This window comes from Balaenoptera ricei, chromosome 10 (assembly GCF_028023285.1).
Source record: "Balaenoptera ricei isolate mBalRic1 chromosome 10, mBalRic1.hap2, whole genome shotgun sequence".
In the NCBI taxonomy this organism is placed as follows: Eukaryota; Metazoa; Chordata; class Mammalia; order Artiodactyla; family Balaenopteridae; genus Balaenoptera; species Balaenoptera ricei.
Window position 1 is genome coordinate 38862010 of NC_082648.1, and position 19163 is coordinate 38881172.

At 33.5% G+C, this 19163-nt stretch overlaps 1 protein-coding gene across 3 annotated transcripts in view; it reads right to left on the reverse strand.

The window, feature by feature from the left end:
• SCAF11 (SR-related CTD associated factor 11) overlaps window positions 1-19163 on the reverse strand; it is a 72385-nt gene that overhangs the window by 19376 nt on the left and 33846 nt on the right. For all 3 annotated transcript variants that reach the window (XM_059935725.1, XM_059935724.1, XM_059935723.1), the window contains exons 5-7: window positions 13932-14009; window positions 10616-10716; window positions 8640-8701 (exon numbers count right to left, since the gene is read on the reverse strand). In XM_059935725.1, the coding sequence (XP_059791708.1) occupies window positions 8640-8701; window positions 10616-10716; window positions 13932-14009 (241 nt within the window). The remainder of the gene's footprint in view (window positions 1-8639; window positions 8702-10615; window positions 10717-13931; window positions 14010-19163) is intronic.

Below are 19163 nucleotides of genomic sequence, written 5' to 3' on the forward strand. Positions count from 1 at the left end.
TGTATTGAGGTGCTCCTATGTTGGATGCATATATATTTATAATTATTATATCTTCTTCTTGGATTGATCCCTTGATCATTATGTAGTGTCCTTCCTTGTCTCTTGTAACATTCTTTATTTTAAAGTCTGTTTTATCTGATATGAGTATAGCTACTCCAGCTTTCTTTTGATTTCCATTTGCATGGAATATCTTTTTCCATCCCCTCACTTTCAGTCTGTATGTGTCCCTAGGTCTGAAGTGGGTCTCTTGTAGACAGCATATATATGGGTCTTGTTTTTGTATCCATTCAGCGAGCCTGTGTCTTTTGGTTGGAGCATTTAATCCATTCACGTTTAAGGTAATTATCGATATGTATGTTCCTATGACCATTTTCTTAATTGTTTTGGGTTTGTTTTTGTAGGTCCTTTTCTTCTCTTGTGTTTCCCACTTAGAGAAGTTCCTTTAGCATTTGTTGTAGAGCTGGTTTGGTGGTGCTGAATTCTCTTAGCTTTTGCTTGTCTGTAAAGCTTTTGATTTCTCCATCAAATCTGAATGAGATCCTTGCCGGGTGGAGTAATCTTGGTTTTAGGTTCTTCCTTTTCATCACTTTAAGTATATCATGCCACTCCCTTCTGGCTTGTAGAGTTTCTGCTGAGAAATCAGCCGTTAACCTTATGGGAGTTCCCTTGTATGTTACTTGTCGTTTTCCCCTTGCTGCTTTCAATAATTTTTCTTTGTCTTTAATTTTTGCCAATTTGATTACTATGCGTCTTGGCGTGTTTCTCCTTGGGTTTATCCTGTATGGGACTCGCTGTGCTTCCTGGACTTCGTTGGCTATTTCCTTTCCCATGTTAGGGAAGTTTTCGACTATAATCTCTTCACATATTTTCTCTGGTCCTTTCTCACTCTCTTCTCCTTCTGGGACCCCTATAATGCGAATCTTGTTGCGTTTAATGTTGTCCCAGACGTCTCTTAGGCTGTCTTCATTTCTTTTCATTCTTTTTTCTTTAGTGTGTTCCGCAGCAGTGAATTCCACCATTCTGTCTTCCAGGTCACTTATCCGTTCTTCTGCCTCAGTTATTCTGCTATTGATTCCTTCCAGTGTAGTTTTCATTTCAGTTATTGTATTGTTCATCTCTGTTTGTCTGTTCTATAATTCTTCTAGGTCTTTGTTAAACATTTCTTGCATCTTCTCAATCTTTGCCTCCATTCTTATTCTGAGGTCCTGGATCATCTTCACTATCATTATTCTGAATTCTATTTCTGGAAGGTTGCCTATCTCCACTTCATTTAGTTGTTTTTCTGGGGTTTTATCTTGTTCCTTCATCTGGTATGTAGCCCTCTGCCTTTTCATCTTGTCTATCTTTCTGTAACTGTGGTTTTTGTTCCACAGGCTGCAGGATTATAGTTTTTCTTGCTTCTGCTGTCCGCCCTATGGTGGTTGAGGCTATCTAAGAGGCTTGATGGGAGGCTCTGGTGGTGGGTAGAGCTCTTGAGACTTTTTGTTACAATCCTAGCACTGCTTTGAAAGTTTCCTTGCCTTCTGTTAAGAAAAAAATACTCTAGGCACATCTTATTTATTTACTATCTCAAACCTGGAAACAGTCATTTATTTCAAGGAGGCCTGGTTCTTTTATTAGGAAATGTTATTTGGAGAACACAATCTCTGCATCAGAGTTGGGTCACAGTGATTCCTTATCACTTAGAAATTTTATTTCGGAATTACTGAAAGAGCTGTTTTTGACCTTGTAGTCGGCTGAAGGTGTCACCCCTGAGACCCCCTACCCCAAAATTCATGTCCACTTGGAACCTCAGATTATGACATTTAGAAATACGGTCATGGCATATGCAATTAAAAGTAAGATTGACATGAGATCATACTGGATTAGAGTAGGGACTAAATCCAATGAGTGCGTCCTTATCAGAGACAAACAATGATACAGAGGGAGACACAATAGTAGAGACCATATGAAGACAGAAGCAGAGATTCCAGTGATGCAGCTACAAGCCAAAGAATGCCAAGGATTGCCAGGAGCCACCAGAAATTAGGGAAAAGGCAAGGAAAGAATCTTCCCTAGACCCTATGGAGGGAGCATGGGTCTGCCAACAGCTTGACTTCAGACTTCTAACCTCTAGAAGAGTGAGGAAATAAGTTTCTGTTGTTTTAAGCCACCAAGTTGTAATGAATTTTTTACAGCAGCCCTAGGAAACTAATATAGACCTAGGTACAGTTTTTAATTGACTAATAAAAGTGAATATATAGGCATAATAAATTGGTTAAGGCATTCATAAAACTTCTTTACATGCAAAATCCAACTTTTTCTAATTACTCTTCAACCCAAGTTTGTTGATGACCATTTTTCACATGATATCATCCTCTATGCTATCAAGAACAGTGGTGATTTGTAGAGAATACAGTCAATAAATTATGTAATATCTTTGTATGGTGACAGATGGTAAATGGATTTATCATGGTGATCATTTTGAAATGTATAGAAATATCAAATCATTATGTGTGTACCAGGAACTAACACAGTGTTGTAGGTCAATTATACTTCAAAAACAAACAAACAAACTCATAGAAAAAGAGTTCAGACTTGTGGTTACCAGAGATGAAGGGTGAGAAGAGGGGGAATTGATGAAGGTAGTCAAAAGGTGCAGACTTCCAGTTATAGGATAAATATGTACTAGGGATGTAACATACAACATGATAAATATAATTAACACCACTGTATGTTATACATCAAAGTTGTTAAGAGAGTAAATCCTAAGAGTTCTCATTACAACGAAACAAATTTTTTTCTATTTCTTTAATGTATCTATATGAGATGATGTTCACTAAACTTACTGTGATAATCATTTCATGATGTATGTAACTCAAAACATTATGCTGTATATCTTAAACTTACACAGTGCTGTATATATCAATTATTATCTCAATAAAACTGGAAGAAAAAAAAAGAACAGTGGTGATTCCTCAGGAAATCCATACAAGAACTAAATCATTGGTGTTGGCCTCTTATATTGGCCTTGCAATTAAGTATGTATTTAATAGAATTAGCCAACTTATGACTTTCTTGGGAATGTTGGTGCATGCGTCTGATGAATTTCCCCCAATTCTCTCTCAGTTAGAGGTCTAGGGGTTAAGAAAATTCCAGGATTATCTATGGATCTTCTCCCAAATTTCTGCTATCTATTCTCCAGATTTAATGACAGCACTTTGTATGTTCATACAGTCACAGGCAGTGACAACTATGCAGCTGCTTGGTCAACAGTGATCATACAGGACAAATGATAAGATAGAATCCCACTTCAGAGATGCTAGAATGGAGGGGAAAAAAAAAGGGTTCTCAGAATTGATCAAGTAAGGCATATACTAAATGAGTCATAAAGACAAAAAGAAACACAACCTGAGAAAAAAGAGACAGCTCTAGAATTTTTCTAACAGGTATTTAGCTTCCTATCTTTTTGGAATAACTTTTACCAAGTTTTCCTAAAATGGTTTCACCACATTGTAATCCAGTGAAAAAAAACCTTTAATGGTATCTTTTTGCATAACATTACTCCTTATGAGATAATATGCAGAAATTTTAGCTTTATTGCTCAACTCTCTATGACAGCCTCAACCTTCCTTTCCAGTCTTATTTCTGATCATGGTCTTTATTAACATTTTTGCCCAAACTCGAGAGTGGGGAAAGAAATGATAACTGGAAGAAACCATCAATTTGACTTAAGCACCAAACACTAATTCACATATCAACATGAACCAATTACCACTAAAACAATATAAAGATGAAAAAATCTTTTGCATATGACATGCAAACATCCATATTTTTTCAGCGTATCTCTACTTGGTTGTACAGTAAGCATCTTACATGTCCAAAAGAGAAATCTTTATTATACCATCCCAAACATTCTATTAGCCTTCCCCATCTCAGTAATTGGCAACTCCGTTCAGGCCAGGACTTTAGTCTCACCCTTGACTTCTTTACCTCACATCCAATTCATCAGCAAATCCTTTTAATTTCACCTCTGAAATACAACATTTACAGAATTGAGCCACTTCTCACCACTTCCACTAACATCTTCCTGGCCCAACCTACCATCATCTGTGGCCTGGAATAAAGCCACCAAACTAGTCTCTCAGTCCTCCTATGAGGACCTTGCCCTCCTATGAACTATTCTCTCCTTAACAGCCAGAGATCCTTTAATAATATGTCAGTCCATACTATCCCTGAAAATGCCTGCCATTTAGGAGGCCCTAAATGACCTCCCAGCCAACGGCTTAACTCTTCCTCCTCCATCTACGTAACTCAATTGTTCTAGTCATACTGACCTCCGTGCTATTCTCTGAACATACCATGATTGCTCCTGTCTCAAGGCTTTTGCACTTGCTCTTCCCTCTCCTGCAACACTCTAGATACATTTATGGCTTGATCCCTTACTTATTCTAGATTGCTGTTCAAATATAATCTAATCCAAGAGGCTTTCCCTGATGCCTTATATAATCACCTCCAGAATGTCATCATCATCCTTTGTCCCTTTACCCTACTTTATTCTTCTCTGAAGCACGTATAACACCTGTCATATTATACATTTATCTCTTTATTGTCCACAAAAGATACTCTGTTAGCAAGCACTTTGTCTCTTTTGTGCATTACTACAACCCTAAGAGTCCAGAGCTGCTTCAGAGTCTGTTGAATGAATGCGTTCATCTCAATTCCCTTTTGCTCTCCTAGTATGAACTTCTCATACTGAGTATGTGCTGAGTATGGATTTAGAATTTACACCTGAATAATCTTCATTAAACACAATAACTAAATGTAAGCTAACTATTTCATCAGGTACATAATCTATCTCAATGCTGGAATAAAAACTGGCTAAGTAAGATGTATTAAACTCCACAAGTAAAAAGCAACATCACGGAAAAAATCTAAATGGGTAATCAGTAAGTACGCAATACCCTTCAACTCAATCCAGACTTGTTCAGTTAAGACATCTGCTCATAATTACATGATAGGTATTAGTACTCTTGTTCTACCCACTCATAAAGTATAAGGAATATTCTGCCTATCCTAAACCAAACAAATGACTTCAGGCATCTTAACATAAGCAGACATGGCATTAAGTTACAGGCCTTGGATAATGTTAACCTTCTGGCAGGAAATATGTTTTTTAAGAACTATAATTTAAAATTACCTATTCAAAATTTTAAAACTCCCAACAAACAAAAGTCCAGGACCAGACGGCTTCTCAGGTGAATTCTACCAAACACTGAGAGAAGAGTTAACATCTACCCCTCTCAAACTATTCCAAAAAACTGCAGAGGAAGTAACGTTTCCAAGGCCAGCAACCCTAATACCAAACCAGACAAAGATATCACAAAAAAAGATAATTAAAGGCCAATATCACTGGTGAACATACACCCAAAAATACTCAACAAAATAATGGCAAACCAAATTCAACAGTATAGTAAAACAATCATATATGCCATGATCAAGTGGGATTTATCTCAGGGATGAAAGAATGGTTCAATATCCACAAATCAATCAATGTGATACTCACTAACAAATTGAAGAATAAAAACCATATAATAATCTCAATAGCTGCAGAAAAACTTTCAAAAAAAGTTCAACATCCCTTTATGATAAAAATTCAATAAAGTGGGTATAGAGGGACTACACCTCAACATAATAAAGGCCATATATGACAAACCCACAGCGAACATCACACTCAGTGGTCAAAGGCTGAAAGCATTTTCCTCTAAGATCAGGAACAAGACAAAGATGCCCACTCTCGCTACTATTATTCAACGTAATTTTGGAAGTCCTACCCACAGCAATCAGACAAGAAAAAGAAACAAAAGGCATCCAAATTGGAAAGAAAGAAGGAAAACTGTCACTGTTTGCAGATGACATGATATTATACGTAGAAAATCCTAAAGGCGCCACCAAAAATCTACTGGAACTCATCAATGAATTGGGTAAAGTTGCAGGATATAAAATTAATATGCAGAAATCTGTTGCACTTCTCTACCCTAACAACAAACTATCAGAAAGACAAATTAAGAAAACAGTCCCATTCAAAATCCCATCAAAAAGAATAAAATACCTAGGAATAAATCTAACTAAGGAGGTAAAAGATCTGTACTTGGAAACCTGTAAGACGCTGATGAAAGAAACTGAAGACAACACAGATGGAAAGATACATCATGTTCATGGACTGGAAGAATTAATATTGTTAAAATGACCACACTACCCAAGGCAATCTACAGATTCAATGCAATCTCTATCAAAATACCAATGGCATTTTTCACAGAACCAGAACAAATAATTCCAAAATTTGTATGGAAACACAGAAGACACTGAATAGCCAAAACAATCTTGAGAAAGAAGATTAAAGCTAGAGGCATCATATGATCCACCAATTCCATCCCTGGGTATTTATCCGAAGAAAATGAAAACAGTCATTCAAAAAGATATATGCACCTCCATGTTTACTGTAGCATTATTTAAAATAACCAAGATATGGAAGCAACCTAAGTGCCCATCAATAGATGAATGGATAAAGAAGATGTGAGATACACACACATATTCCACACAATGGAATATTACTCAGCCATGAAAAAGAATAAAGCCCTGACATTTGCAACAACATGCAAGGACCTACAGGGAATTATGCTAAGTGAAACAAGTCAGACAGAGAAAGACAAATACTGTATGATATCACTTATACAAACAAAAACATAGAAAAAAAGATCAGATTTGTGGTTACCAGAGGCAGGTGGTGGGGGAAGGAGGAACTGGATAAAGGAAGTAAAAAGGTACAAACTTCAAGTTATAAGATAAATAAGTACTAGGGATATAATGTACAACATGATAAATATAATTAACACTGCTGTATGTTATACATTAAAGTTGTTAAGAGAGTAAATCCTAAGAGTTTTCATCACAAGGAAAAAAAATTTTTTTTCTATTTCTTTAATGTTGTATCTATATGAGATGATGAATGTTCACTAAACTTACCATGGTCGTCATTTTATGATGTATGTAAGTCAAATCATTATGCTGTACACTTTAAACTTAGTGCTGTATATGTCATATATAATTTATATATGTAATATACGTAAGTTATGCACATAATTTATATACATAATTTATATATATTTATATGCATAATTTATATATGTATATATATTTATATAATTTATATACATAAATTGGAAGGAAAAAAATTAGCTATTCAACTGGCTTACGATATCCCCTGAAAACTTGTTTAGTATTTCATATTCTGAATAGTAAAACAAATTCTCAAATCCAAATGAATCAAAGATTCTTATAAATGGCCTTCACTATATTGAAGCACTATAGATTTAAGACTTGCCTATGTTTTTCTCTCTAAAAATAAGTCCAGGCAGGAGATACATACTTAAAGGAAATTACAGTAGTCTTAAAACTAAGATTATCATAGGGAGAGTACGCCAGATTATCTAGAGAAAATCTATAACATCATTTACTCTTCCTTAGCAGTAAATTTTATATCAGATCCTAGAATTACCAAACAAAGGCTATTCATTAAAAAGGATGCTATTCTACAGCAATGACACAGAAAAACAAAAAAGTTTTGATACCTAAAGTTCTTTAACAAAAGAAAAATGCTTATCTAACCATAAAGTCCTTTTAGTGAAATTCCACTTTAATAGTAAATTATCAAAGACAGACATTCATTAATCTGTAAATCTGGGGTTATCTATAACCCTGAGATCATGTTAATTCAAATAAAAAAGCCAATAACAACAACAACCAAACTTGGTATTCAAACGTATAAAAAATGAACTTGATTATCATTTAGTTTTAAGAACAATGAATTCATTAATTCTATCTATAAATAGAAATTAATTATAACCTGGCCTGGAAAATAAATGCTCACTTCTCCCTGCTTACAAGTAGCCTATAGTAAGTTGTTCTTTGTAACAAGAATAAACCGCTTGAGCTCCAAAGAGGAGTCACAAAGCACTATAGTGTCATTTTTATCAGGCCCTGCTGCAAAGCTTTCCTGTATTAGAGAACCATACACTAGACAACAACAAGAGACAGGCATATTTAACTGCTCATTTAGATAAATATGTAAGAAATGCTTTACTTCCAAATAAAGTTTCCAAAAAAACTTTAAAAGTGTGGCTCAAAGGCAAACCACCACTTCCTCTGGGAACCATGAATTAACTTCTCACTGTCACAGGCTTCTCTTGTTACTGCTTACAGTTATTGGCCCACAAGGTATTTCATCTCAGTTCCCATAAGGACTTCTGCACTAATGAGTGGAGTAGGACCACAATGTAGGTTGCTAACCAAGTAGTTGGAAAACATCCTTTTCTCCTTTTCCTTCCCAACATACATGCACACACACACACACACACACACACACTCATTCACTCTCCCCTTCCCTCCTTACAGCTGAGCATGAAAACAAAAAGGGCAGGAAACAGTATAAATGACTCCATGAAAGCAATTTATGTAGGACTGAATACAGTGTACAGAGTTCAGTGGAGTTCTGTGCATGACTATTTTCCAAGCCAAAATATTACTTACAAGAACTTTGGCACAAGCATTAAAGTAAGAAACAAAAAAAGGTAGAACACACAAGTAAGATAGTCACTTACTGTATATCATCTTCAAGTCATAAAGTTTTGCACTTAATAGATCTTCTCTTTTGACTTTTTTTCTGTAAACACCAATAAAGAGATGAAATAAGAGAAAACTGTTACTTTGCTCATTTATTTTCAATCCACTGCCCACCAAACTGAAAGTATTATGCACTGAGTTTTAAATTTTAGCAAAGAAAGCATGATTAGTTGGACTCCCCACTTAGTTGCCACTCCAATGACTGCAATGGAGATTCACTAACAAGAAGCAAAACACTCTTGCAATCCCTTTCCCTGGAACTGGGAGAAAGTATCAGAAAGAGGAGTTTTACAGCTTTAGAAGGGAGAGGCAACACTGAATGGCATATTTTCTAAGTGCAGGAAATGAGGCATATGCCTTATAAACATAAGATTGAATGAGAGGAATTCTAAAAACATCCGAAAGACTCCCAAAAAAATGTACGGTAAAAATCTAATAGCTGACAGATTTTCCACCTTGGAAGAAATCATTAAGGGTATGACTTGGTGAGCAAAAGCAAATTATTATTTTGCATTACATCCCTATACCATCCCTCTACCACAAATCCTTGAGAAAAAAGTTAAGCATGTGGACTACCTCAGCTCTGTTAGACCCACTGTATGACCCTATCACAGGTCATACAATGATGAGCACTGCACTCTCAGCACGAGCCAAGAGAATTGGGTAATTCTGAAAAAATGTCTATCTATGACATTGTCACAGGCAAGAATAGGAGGTGAATGAATAATGAAGCTAGGAAAAGGTATTTCTTCACTATGCCTGGGGAAAATGTGCTATTTACTATATAACCATAAATGGAAGACTCAAAGCTGACTCAGATATAATTAAAAGAAACTGTAAATAAAATTTGCTCTACTGCAGTTATTAACTGGCTTTATGGGTGGGCTCTTGAACTGAGTGTTCCAAGAATCCCTTAAAATCTAAAAACTTCTGTCTCTAAGTCTGTTTTCGGATAGTAGTTGTCTATAGTTTTCTTCAGATTACCAAAGAAGTCTATAACTTCCCAAAAGTCTATAACTTCTAAAGAGCTAAAGGGTTCTAAATTAGTGGCATGATTCAATAAATCTCAAGGAATATTGTTAACTGTTTTGGTAACTAATATATTTACTCTCTTAAGATATTAGTATTCTGATGAAATGTACTAATGAATCATAGATTTAATTATGACTTTGACAACTTCTGGACAGCTCTAAATATACTTCAGATCAAAAAGGGCTTCAATTTTAAATGTACTGTAACAAGTTATTTTAAGTATTAATAATAAATGAATTTCCAGTACACTACTAATTCAATTTAATTCAAAAATATGTTAATACCTGTTAAACCTGCATACTAAGTATTTCTAGGCAACTATGTTTTAACAATAGCAGTTAAAGAAACAAATCCAAACATGTTTAAAAATTGTTTTAAACAATAAACATTTGTTATAGTAGTGGCAAGTGTCTGCTATAACACAGAGAAACAAAATGAGAAAGATAATAAGTAGTTTCAACTACAACTGTCTCATGAAGAATGTTGTACTATATCTTTAGTTACTTTCTACTTTCTGTCCATAAATACTAGAGAAGTTACTCAAAATGTGGGCTGTGCACCAATGCTTATCCATATTGGTTTGTGATATGTACAAAAATGCGTAAGCATTCAGAAAATTTTACAGAAATTTTACACTGTTGTAACTTTTATTGTACAAAAATATCGATCTAAAACAAATTAGGAAAAAAATAAAAAAAAACTAATTCATCAAAGATAGAGGTCAAATAAATTATATTCTCAGATTTCAGCTGGTCCTTCCTTAACTTATCAAGGGTGTACTTTAAAAGAAGTAATTAAATACATTTAAACCTCACCTCAAATTAAATACAAAAAACCTCATTTTTTTAAGTACTTTTTTTTTTTTACTAGCTATCTTCTGGTTCTACACAGTTGGATTCCACTTCTGAAGTTCATCACTAACCTCACACAGCTTTTAGAATTTTCCTGACAGGACAGCTGTTTCTTAAAAGAGCTTTCATTTTTCTTGTCATTTGTTTCTCTCAACTGTCTTTTTATGTGAACCTGTGAGAAAAAGCAAAATCACCTATTCAGACTGATAATCTGGCATTACAAATGATAACCTACACATTTCCCTTCAAAGGACAAAAAATTAAAGAAACAAAATTGTCTGAATGAACGTGCAGCCCAAATACATATGCTTATTAATTCAAGCATGCTAAACTATAAACTTAGTATGTGTGCTAAGCTCTGGGGAAACATAACAGTAAGAGAGGGGCATGTAAACAGATTAAGTGCTCATAACAAATATAAACACAGATCTTTGTATACATGTAGAACTGACTTTGAGGATATCAGAGAAGACTTTAATGAGTAGATGATTTATGAGTCGGTCTTCAAGAATGAGTAGGAATCTGTATAAGGAAAAAAATATTCTAAATGGAGGGAACACAGTTATAAGAAACAGTGAGAAGCCAATGCAGATGGGGAAGAAAAAATTAGCAGGATATGAAGCTGATACAATGTATTAGGACCAGATTGTAAAGGGCCCTGAATAAGAAAATAATTCTATAGGAATCAGAAGATAGAGTTTTAAAAGCATGTGAATGAGGTGATCAAATTTGTTTTCTTTGGCAGTGATATGGAGAATGAACCAGTTAAGGAGAAACTATAAAAGCCAGGAAACTGGAAACAAGTTCTTGTAACAGTGTAGATCTATACTGTATGAGACAATAGTCACTAGCCACATACTATTAAGCATGTGAAATGTGGCTGGTTTAAATTGAGATGTACTTGTAAGTGTAAAATATACACCGGATTTCAATGAACACAACAACAAAAGATAAAATCCTTCAAGAAGAATTCTTCTAAAATATTACATGTTGAAATAATACACTAGATATGTTGGATTAAATAAAATACAAAAATTCAATTTAACTGTTTCCTTTTGGTCTTCTAACGTGGCTACTAAAAATTTTATATTATAGCGTGGTTTGTAGTATATTTCTATTGGCAGAACAGGTCAAGATGACAGCATGAGGGCCTACAAAGAGGTAATGAAGCGGGAATAAATTTAAGACATTGTGCAGAAGGAACAGGCAAAAATAAGACAAAGAGAAAAAAATGGAAAACTCCCAGATGTTTTTGATCTGGGTGACTGGGATTATGGTACCATACAACTGGGGTTGGGGGACGGGGCAGAGAATGAGATGAGTTTGGGGTCTGTTAATATTTTGATTCCTTTGGTATTCTAGATGGAGATGTCCAACAAGTGGTTGAAAATATAAGCAACTATATATGACCCATTCAAGTTTAATTGTAAAGGGAAAAGGATAATAAAGATTCAGAAGAAGTAAAAGGGCAAAGGAAGATATTAAGAATATATGGATAATATCACACACAGAATTACCATATGACCCAGCAATCCCACTACTGGGCATATACCCAGAGAAAACCATAATTCAAAAAGACACATGCACTCCAATGTTCACTGTAGCACTATTTACAATAGCCAGATCATGGAAGCAACCTAAATGCCCATCGACAGACGAGTGGTTAAAGAAGTTGTGGTACATATATACAATGGAATATTACTCAGCCATAAAAAGGAACGAAACTGGGTCATTTGTAGAGACGTGGATGCATCTAGAGACTGTCATACAGAGTGAAGTAAGTCAGAAAGAGAAAAACAAATATCGTGTATTAACGCATACATGTGGAACCTAGAAAAATGGTACAGATGTACCAGTTTGCAGCACAGAAACTGAGACACAGATGCAGAGAACAAACGTATGGACACCAAGGGGGGAAAGCGGCGGGGGTGGGGTGGTTGGGAGGTGGGGTGTGGTGTGGTGTGATGAATTGGGAGATTGGGATTGACAGGTATACACTGATGTGTATAAAATGGATGACTAACAAGAAGCTGCTGTATAAAAAAATAAAATTAAATTAAAAAATTTAAAAAAAAAAGAATATATGGATAATATCACACATGATAAGAAATACCTTTTAAGTTTGACAAAATTAGATTAACACTCCCCCAAACTTAATTTAAGTAACACTCAAACCCTATTAAATAAAACATAAATTTTTATTCCAAGCAACACAACAAAATTCACATGAAGCAACAGAACAAAATTTTACAGAAGAATATCTTTGGAAGCTAGTTCACGCTAAAGAATCTTCAGCAACGTAATATATACAGTCTGGAAAAACAGAACATGTCTTTCAGAGAAGTGTTGCTTTAATTTTGATTATACTATCATACACATATATAATGTTTTATCTTTTCTCCAAGATATACACTAATTTGCATAGATGTCCAGAGTTACACAATTACAACATGCAGTATCTTTTACATACGTCATTTTATTTGAATTGCAATCTCATTTGTACCTTATGTCACTGAGACTTATCTGGAAAAAATATATCAAAACAAATTATAAACACCTACACTGAGAACATCTAATGCTTAAATAGTTTTATGTTGCTTACATGCCCCTTCCTATTCACAAAGATAGCAACCAAAGTGTTGGTGCTACTTGGGAAGTTTGTTTTTCCCATCAATGGCATCATATATGTATATATTGAGTTTTCTCATTTTTAACTGTATACCATTCCTGACTTACTAATGAGAACCTCAAGAAATCTTTCTTACACATTTCACTTTGCGTAAATTACTACTTACTCTCTTTTCCTCTTTTCACTTTTTATTCATTAACTCAGGAATATGTTCCTATTTCTTTCTTCTTCTTTTATTTGTAAGCCAAAAATAAATGTGAATACAAATCATAATCATGGTTCATAATCATAAGTAACATCAGCATGGTATGTGAATCTCAAGAATGTGATTAGGATTAAGCATTACAGTAAAATTGTACATAACAAAAGAAGTCATCTGCCCATGACAACCCTGAAACCATGAGAAGTCCCTCTCAAGATCTTCACAAACCCCCTTATTCTTCTCCAATTAAACTCAGTTTCCTTCAAACACCAGAATTTAAGAACAAAGACACTCTTTTATATTTAATTTTATTTGTTTAATCTTCTCAACATTATGTTTTTCATGAAAACATAATTTTCAGGTACTCTGGACTTAAGTTTTTGTGGGGGTTTGTCTTTGAATCTAATATTCCATTCAAACATTTTTTCAATGGAAATTAAACACATTAAACTTAAAGTTGAACAATTCACAAATATACTCAAACTGGAAATTTAAAGCAAAATCATCTCAATTAAGTTTAAACAGTTTGTTTTACAAAATAAAATCTAAACCTTACCTTAACACAACTTTCCAATGCACTGAATTTAAACACTGCCTGAAAAGGTTTCCGGTCAATAGGACATGAAGCCAGTGTCTGAAAAATGATGAATGAATTATAACTTTACGAATGTCTCTTTAAAACAGATCAAAATTAAACTATAACAAACGCATTTATGGTAAGTTTTTCACCAGAAGAGGAAATAATAGAAAAATAATTTTTTCTTCTTTCAAAGATAAAGATGAAATACTTTCCACCTGTATCACTCCACAAAGTAATAAATACCATAATTTTAAAAATTCATTCAAACGTTTACTGAGCACCTACTGTATGCTAAATAAGTGGAATACAACGATGAACAGAGAGATAAGATCTTTGTTATCAAGATAATACCTATTAAGACTTGCTGCACAGTTGAGTGCTACAGCTATAATGAAAGGAAAGCTGGGCTGAAATCATTAGCTCTCTGATCCAAAGCACTTGAGTAACTCTAAATAAGCTGTAAAAGGAATGGCTTGGACAGGTTCCTTATAGATTTTAATATTCTATGACAATATTTTCCCCCAAAATAATTTGGAATAGGCAGTTGTACCAGCAATTAAAAAAAAATTGTAGATATGAAGAAAAGGAAGGATTCCTCCGCTGCTCCCTCAGCCATGTAGATGCCCTCTCCGGAAGTAGTTTCTTATGTATCCTTTTGGACATACCCAATGTTTATGCATAACGTGTATCTTTTAAATATAAAATATAATTCAGATGCTGAACTGAATCTTGTTTTTCCCTTAATTATGTATTTTAAATTGGTTCATATTACTACTTAAGAGCTGTCCCATTCTTAACAGCATGGTATGTCATATAGTTTTAATTTACATTTCCTTTTATATGAGTAAGGTTGAAAATATTTCGATGTTTAAGGGCTCCTCAAAGTTCCTTTTCTTTAAACTGTCTATTCATGCCTTTTGCCTAACTTTTTTTATTAGGTTGCTGGTCTTTTTCAAACTGAATTGTAGGCTTCCTTTATAAATTAAGAAAAATTGTCCTTTGTTCACTCTGTAATTCTAAATCATCTTTATCTTGACATAAATATATTTCCTGTACTTTCAAAATTTACATGCATCAACTATAATTGAGTTTCTCTGATAATACTATTAAATGTTTGTATAGGAATAGGCTTATATTATTTAAATAATTTAAGATAAAGTATGTTGTCTTCTAGGGTAAAAGGGAAGATTCTGTAGCCTAAGAAGAAATACTGAAAGGCGATATTTTAATACCTATGGTTATAAAAGTAAAACAGGATTCTAGCAATTTAATAGCAATAGTCTAATAGATAAGATAGTAATGAAGTTTTGATAAATTATCCTATATTCCCTAGTGGAAAAATGTGATATTTGCTTTTCTGGACTTTGGCACATATCAAGATATGCTTTACACAAGCACAAGTACAACAGACTGTGTGTGGCCCTCGATCATATAATACATTTTCACAAAGCTTGTGAGTCACGTTGGAAGCAGCCAAAATATAAATCGAGTTACTTTTTACTACTCTGCTAAAAAGTGATTTTTCTTTTCTCAAGTAGGTAGGGCTTGATAAAATGCTTTACACCATATCTGAATTAGGAAATTTGACTTTCCTGACTATATTAAACCAATTCAGACTGGTAGAACCCAGCTCAGCTTACTTCCAAGTACTATGCATTTAGGATGCTAGTACTTTCCCTACAGAAAATTTGACCTTAAAAAGCTTTGCTACAAGTAGCAACAAAGCTGTCCACAGCTTTTTAATAATGCATTACAAATAGCAATTCTAGTTCAAAGAACTCAACATCATAACTATGTGACTGTTGTTTATATTACCATTTACTGCACGAAATTTCTTAGACTAGAGGTTATATTAACACATTTATAAATCAAAAGAATACTTTAAAGTGGAAACTTTCAAGTATTTATTTTTACTAAAGTTTCAAAATATATTTGTATTTCTATTTTAAAGGTAAATTTAGATAAAATTCATTAAAAAGATAAAACAGGGACTTCCCTGGCAGTCCAGTGGTTAAGACTTCGCCTTCCAATACAGGGGGTGCAGGTTTGATCCCTGGTCAGGGAGCTAAGATCCCATATGCCTCGGCCATAAAACCAAAACAGAAGCAATATTGTAACAAATTCAATAAAGACTTTAAAAATGGTCCACATTAAAAAAAAAAAAATCTTTAAAAAAAAAAAGATAAAACAATAATAAAATTTGTTTCCTTCAATGTTTTTTTAAAAAAACTATTAAGACATGTGTAAGGGCTCTGGATTTACTGTCTATTTTTATATCTTGTCCTGTGTATAACCTTGAGCAAATTACATAGCCTTTCTTTGTCTCATTTGTGAAAATGGAGGTAATAATAATCTGAGGTTTTCACAGTAATTAATGGCATACACTAAGTACTGTGTAAAGTCTTCTAAACATTAACTAGCTTTACAGCACTAACAATAAAAAAAAGCTTGGTTCACTAACAAAAAGATAACTCACAATATGATGTACATATACATGTGAGAGACTGAATTCTTAGTGATTTTTTTTGTTGGAATTTTCAAAGTTCATGACATATATGGAAATTAAAGTATTCCATTTTTTAATATCTATTTCAAGTTGTAACATGAAGATCCAAAGAAAGCCACTGTGTTAAAGAAATTTATTCTATATCAGATGCATTGAATCTTTCAAAAACTCTGAAATTACACAATCCCATTTTCTTCTTTATTAAATTTCCTCTGTTGACATCAGCTAAATGGCACTCTTCCCTTTACCATGTTCAAACTAACAAGAATTTTAACCTGAGCCATTCCATTTTCATCTGTTACAGGTATTAGGGTTCTGAGTAAGATTTTGGTTTTGTTCTTTTTTCCTTAACTGTAATTATCATGGATTTGTCTAAGGTTTCATGTGGAGAAAGGGTTACACTGCTATTTCAAAAACAAAAAGAAAGAAAACAGAAATAAAAAATAGTAGTCGGAAAACTACTGCTATCTATTATGATAATCTGTATATACTTATATTTCCTAAAAATAATCTAGTTAACACTAGAAAATAAGTTAATAGATTTTCTTTGGCTCAGGTTTACTGTCAGAAAACTTTCTTAAAAGCAGGTTATCCTCTTCAGATTAAAAAAAAAAGCACAGGTCAGAAAATAAGCTACCTATAGTAGACAAAATATCTTTGCTATGGCTACTGAGAAATGATGACATCCATTTCTGACCTTAAAACAGTTTAGCAAAGCATTTCAAAGGGGAAACAGAAAAGAAATTCAGTTATCCTGAGTTAAGTCTTCACAGCATACCTCAATAAATTAAGAGTGACTAAAGAAGAACTTAATGAAAAAGAAATCAAAACAGATTTAAAAACTAAGTGGATCTTTAATTTTTTGCTAATGTATAATGTAAGAAAAATATAAGGCTACTTTACATTAGCATATTAGCCAAAGTTCAAAGACACTGTCATCAATAGGTACTAAAGCATAAAATTATACATCACGTGATGATCAAACAGCTTTAATAGGAAAGTTTTAAAAAAAAGGTTTTAAAAAATGGTTTGCGTTGGCCTAATTTTAAAGCATTCCTAAGGAATCTTCATCCTTATAATCCAGCAGATATCCATTCAGAAAATCCCCAAAATATTTTAATCTTAGTTTCCAGAGTTTGTGTCACTAAAATAACTAGTTTTTAAGTTGTGTGGTTTAAAAAATTCACATTTAAAACTAATGTTTAAAAATTTTAGCTAATATACTTAATTCTTCTTTAAAATATATTTTTAGTTTTACAGAAAATTATCCCAAATTTTATTTTCCTTGTATACAACAAAAATAAATACCCCTTGGTTATTCACCATTTTGAGTTCTTATATACAACAAAAATACCCTTCAATTATTCACCTATTTAAATTGACAATGACTTTTATTTCAATAATTTTTCAAGTATCTAATTTAATTAGTTTCATAGTCAAAGTAATCCAATATCATCATTCAACTTTGTGATACAGCTACAAAATTAACAGAATTTGATCACTACTTTACAATGTAATGTGTATTAAAAAACAGAGCATTCATTTTACTGTGAATGCTCTGTACTGAGGTTATATCAGTTAAGGAGGCAATTTCGATAGAAAAAAATAATCTTCCTAATGATTTCAGTAAAACATACCCTAGTATTCTGAAGCGTTGTAAATTCCCAGCTCAGATAAACCCATATTTAAATGTAAGAACAGGAAACCTTCCTTATTTGGGAATTCAGGATTCTTGATTTCTAATATTTCTTGCTTCCTGCTGGCTGCTCTATCCTCAATCACAAAGGCTGCCTACCGATAGCCCCTCCTAGAGAGAGAGAAGCAAGTGTTAAAGGTAAGTGCTTAAAGACTAAATCTCAGTACGTATGTTTTAGGTAGGTTTGTCTGTTCATGGGAATCTCTAGAACATTTATCTCTCTTACTAATAAATAGAGCACATTATATAAAACTGCAGTTCAAAATCAAATAAAGATGATTTAGGAATGCATACTGTTAGAGGTTGCTGCTTACTTTAAAGCCATTCACTAGGACCTATCCTTTCTTCTTGATGGTCCCAAGATACCTAGTCTGCACCTCTAAAGAAGTGCTCACCTGTAGTCGGCCTACATGTACACTATCACATTTAACCAGTTCTTTCAAGACAGTCCTATCACATTTAACCAGTTCTTTCAAGACAGCTTTCAGGAATGTATCCTTACAGGGCAAACGGCTTTCAGTAATAAAATTAACAGCAAGAAAACTTTTTATCCAACTACTCAAAAGGAACTCTTTCATATTCTTAAAAATATATTACAACAGTTGGGTAGAATTACTTTTAACCTTTCTTTTCTTTTGACATTTAATAGTTAAGACTTTCGTTTTCTAGCATAAAAACAGAAAATCCCATAAACTATCTGTATAAATCACTTTACAAATTCTGACATTTAAAATTAGACTATACAGAAATACACATTAATTTACCCAACTGGTAAAAATAGAATATTAAATGAGAACCTATTACATATATGTTTTAGGTAATGAGCATTCGCAATATAAAAATATCCTTTGCTCTACCAAAGGTTTTACCAAAGGATTAATACAGAGTGAAAACAACTAGGAATTTGGAATAATTAATCACAAATTCAAGTTCTGGAGGAGTCAGAACTAGCAACCTCTCTAGTCTACTTTAAGGATGAAGATAGACAGCTCTGAATCGCCTATCG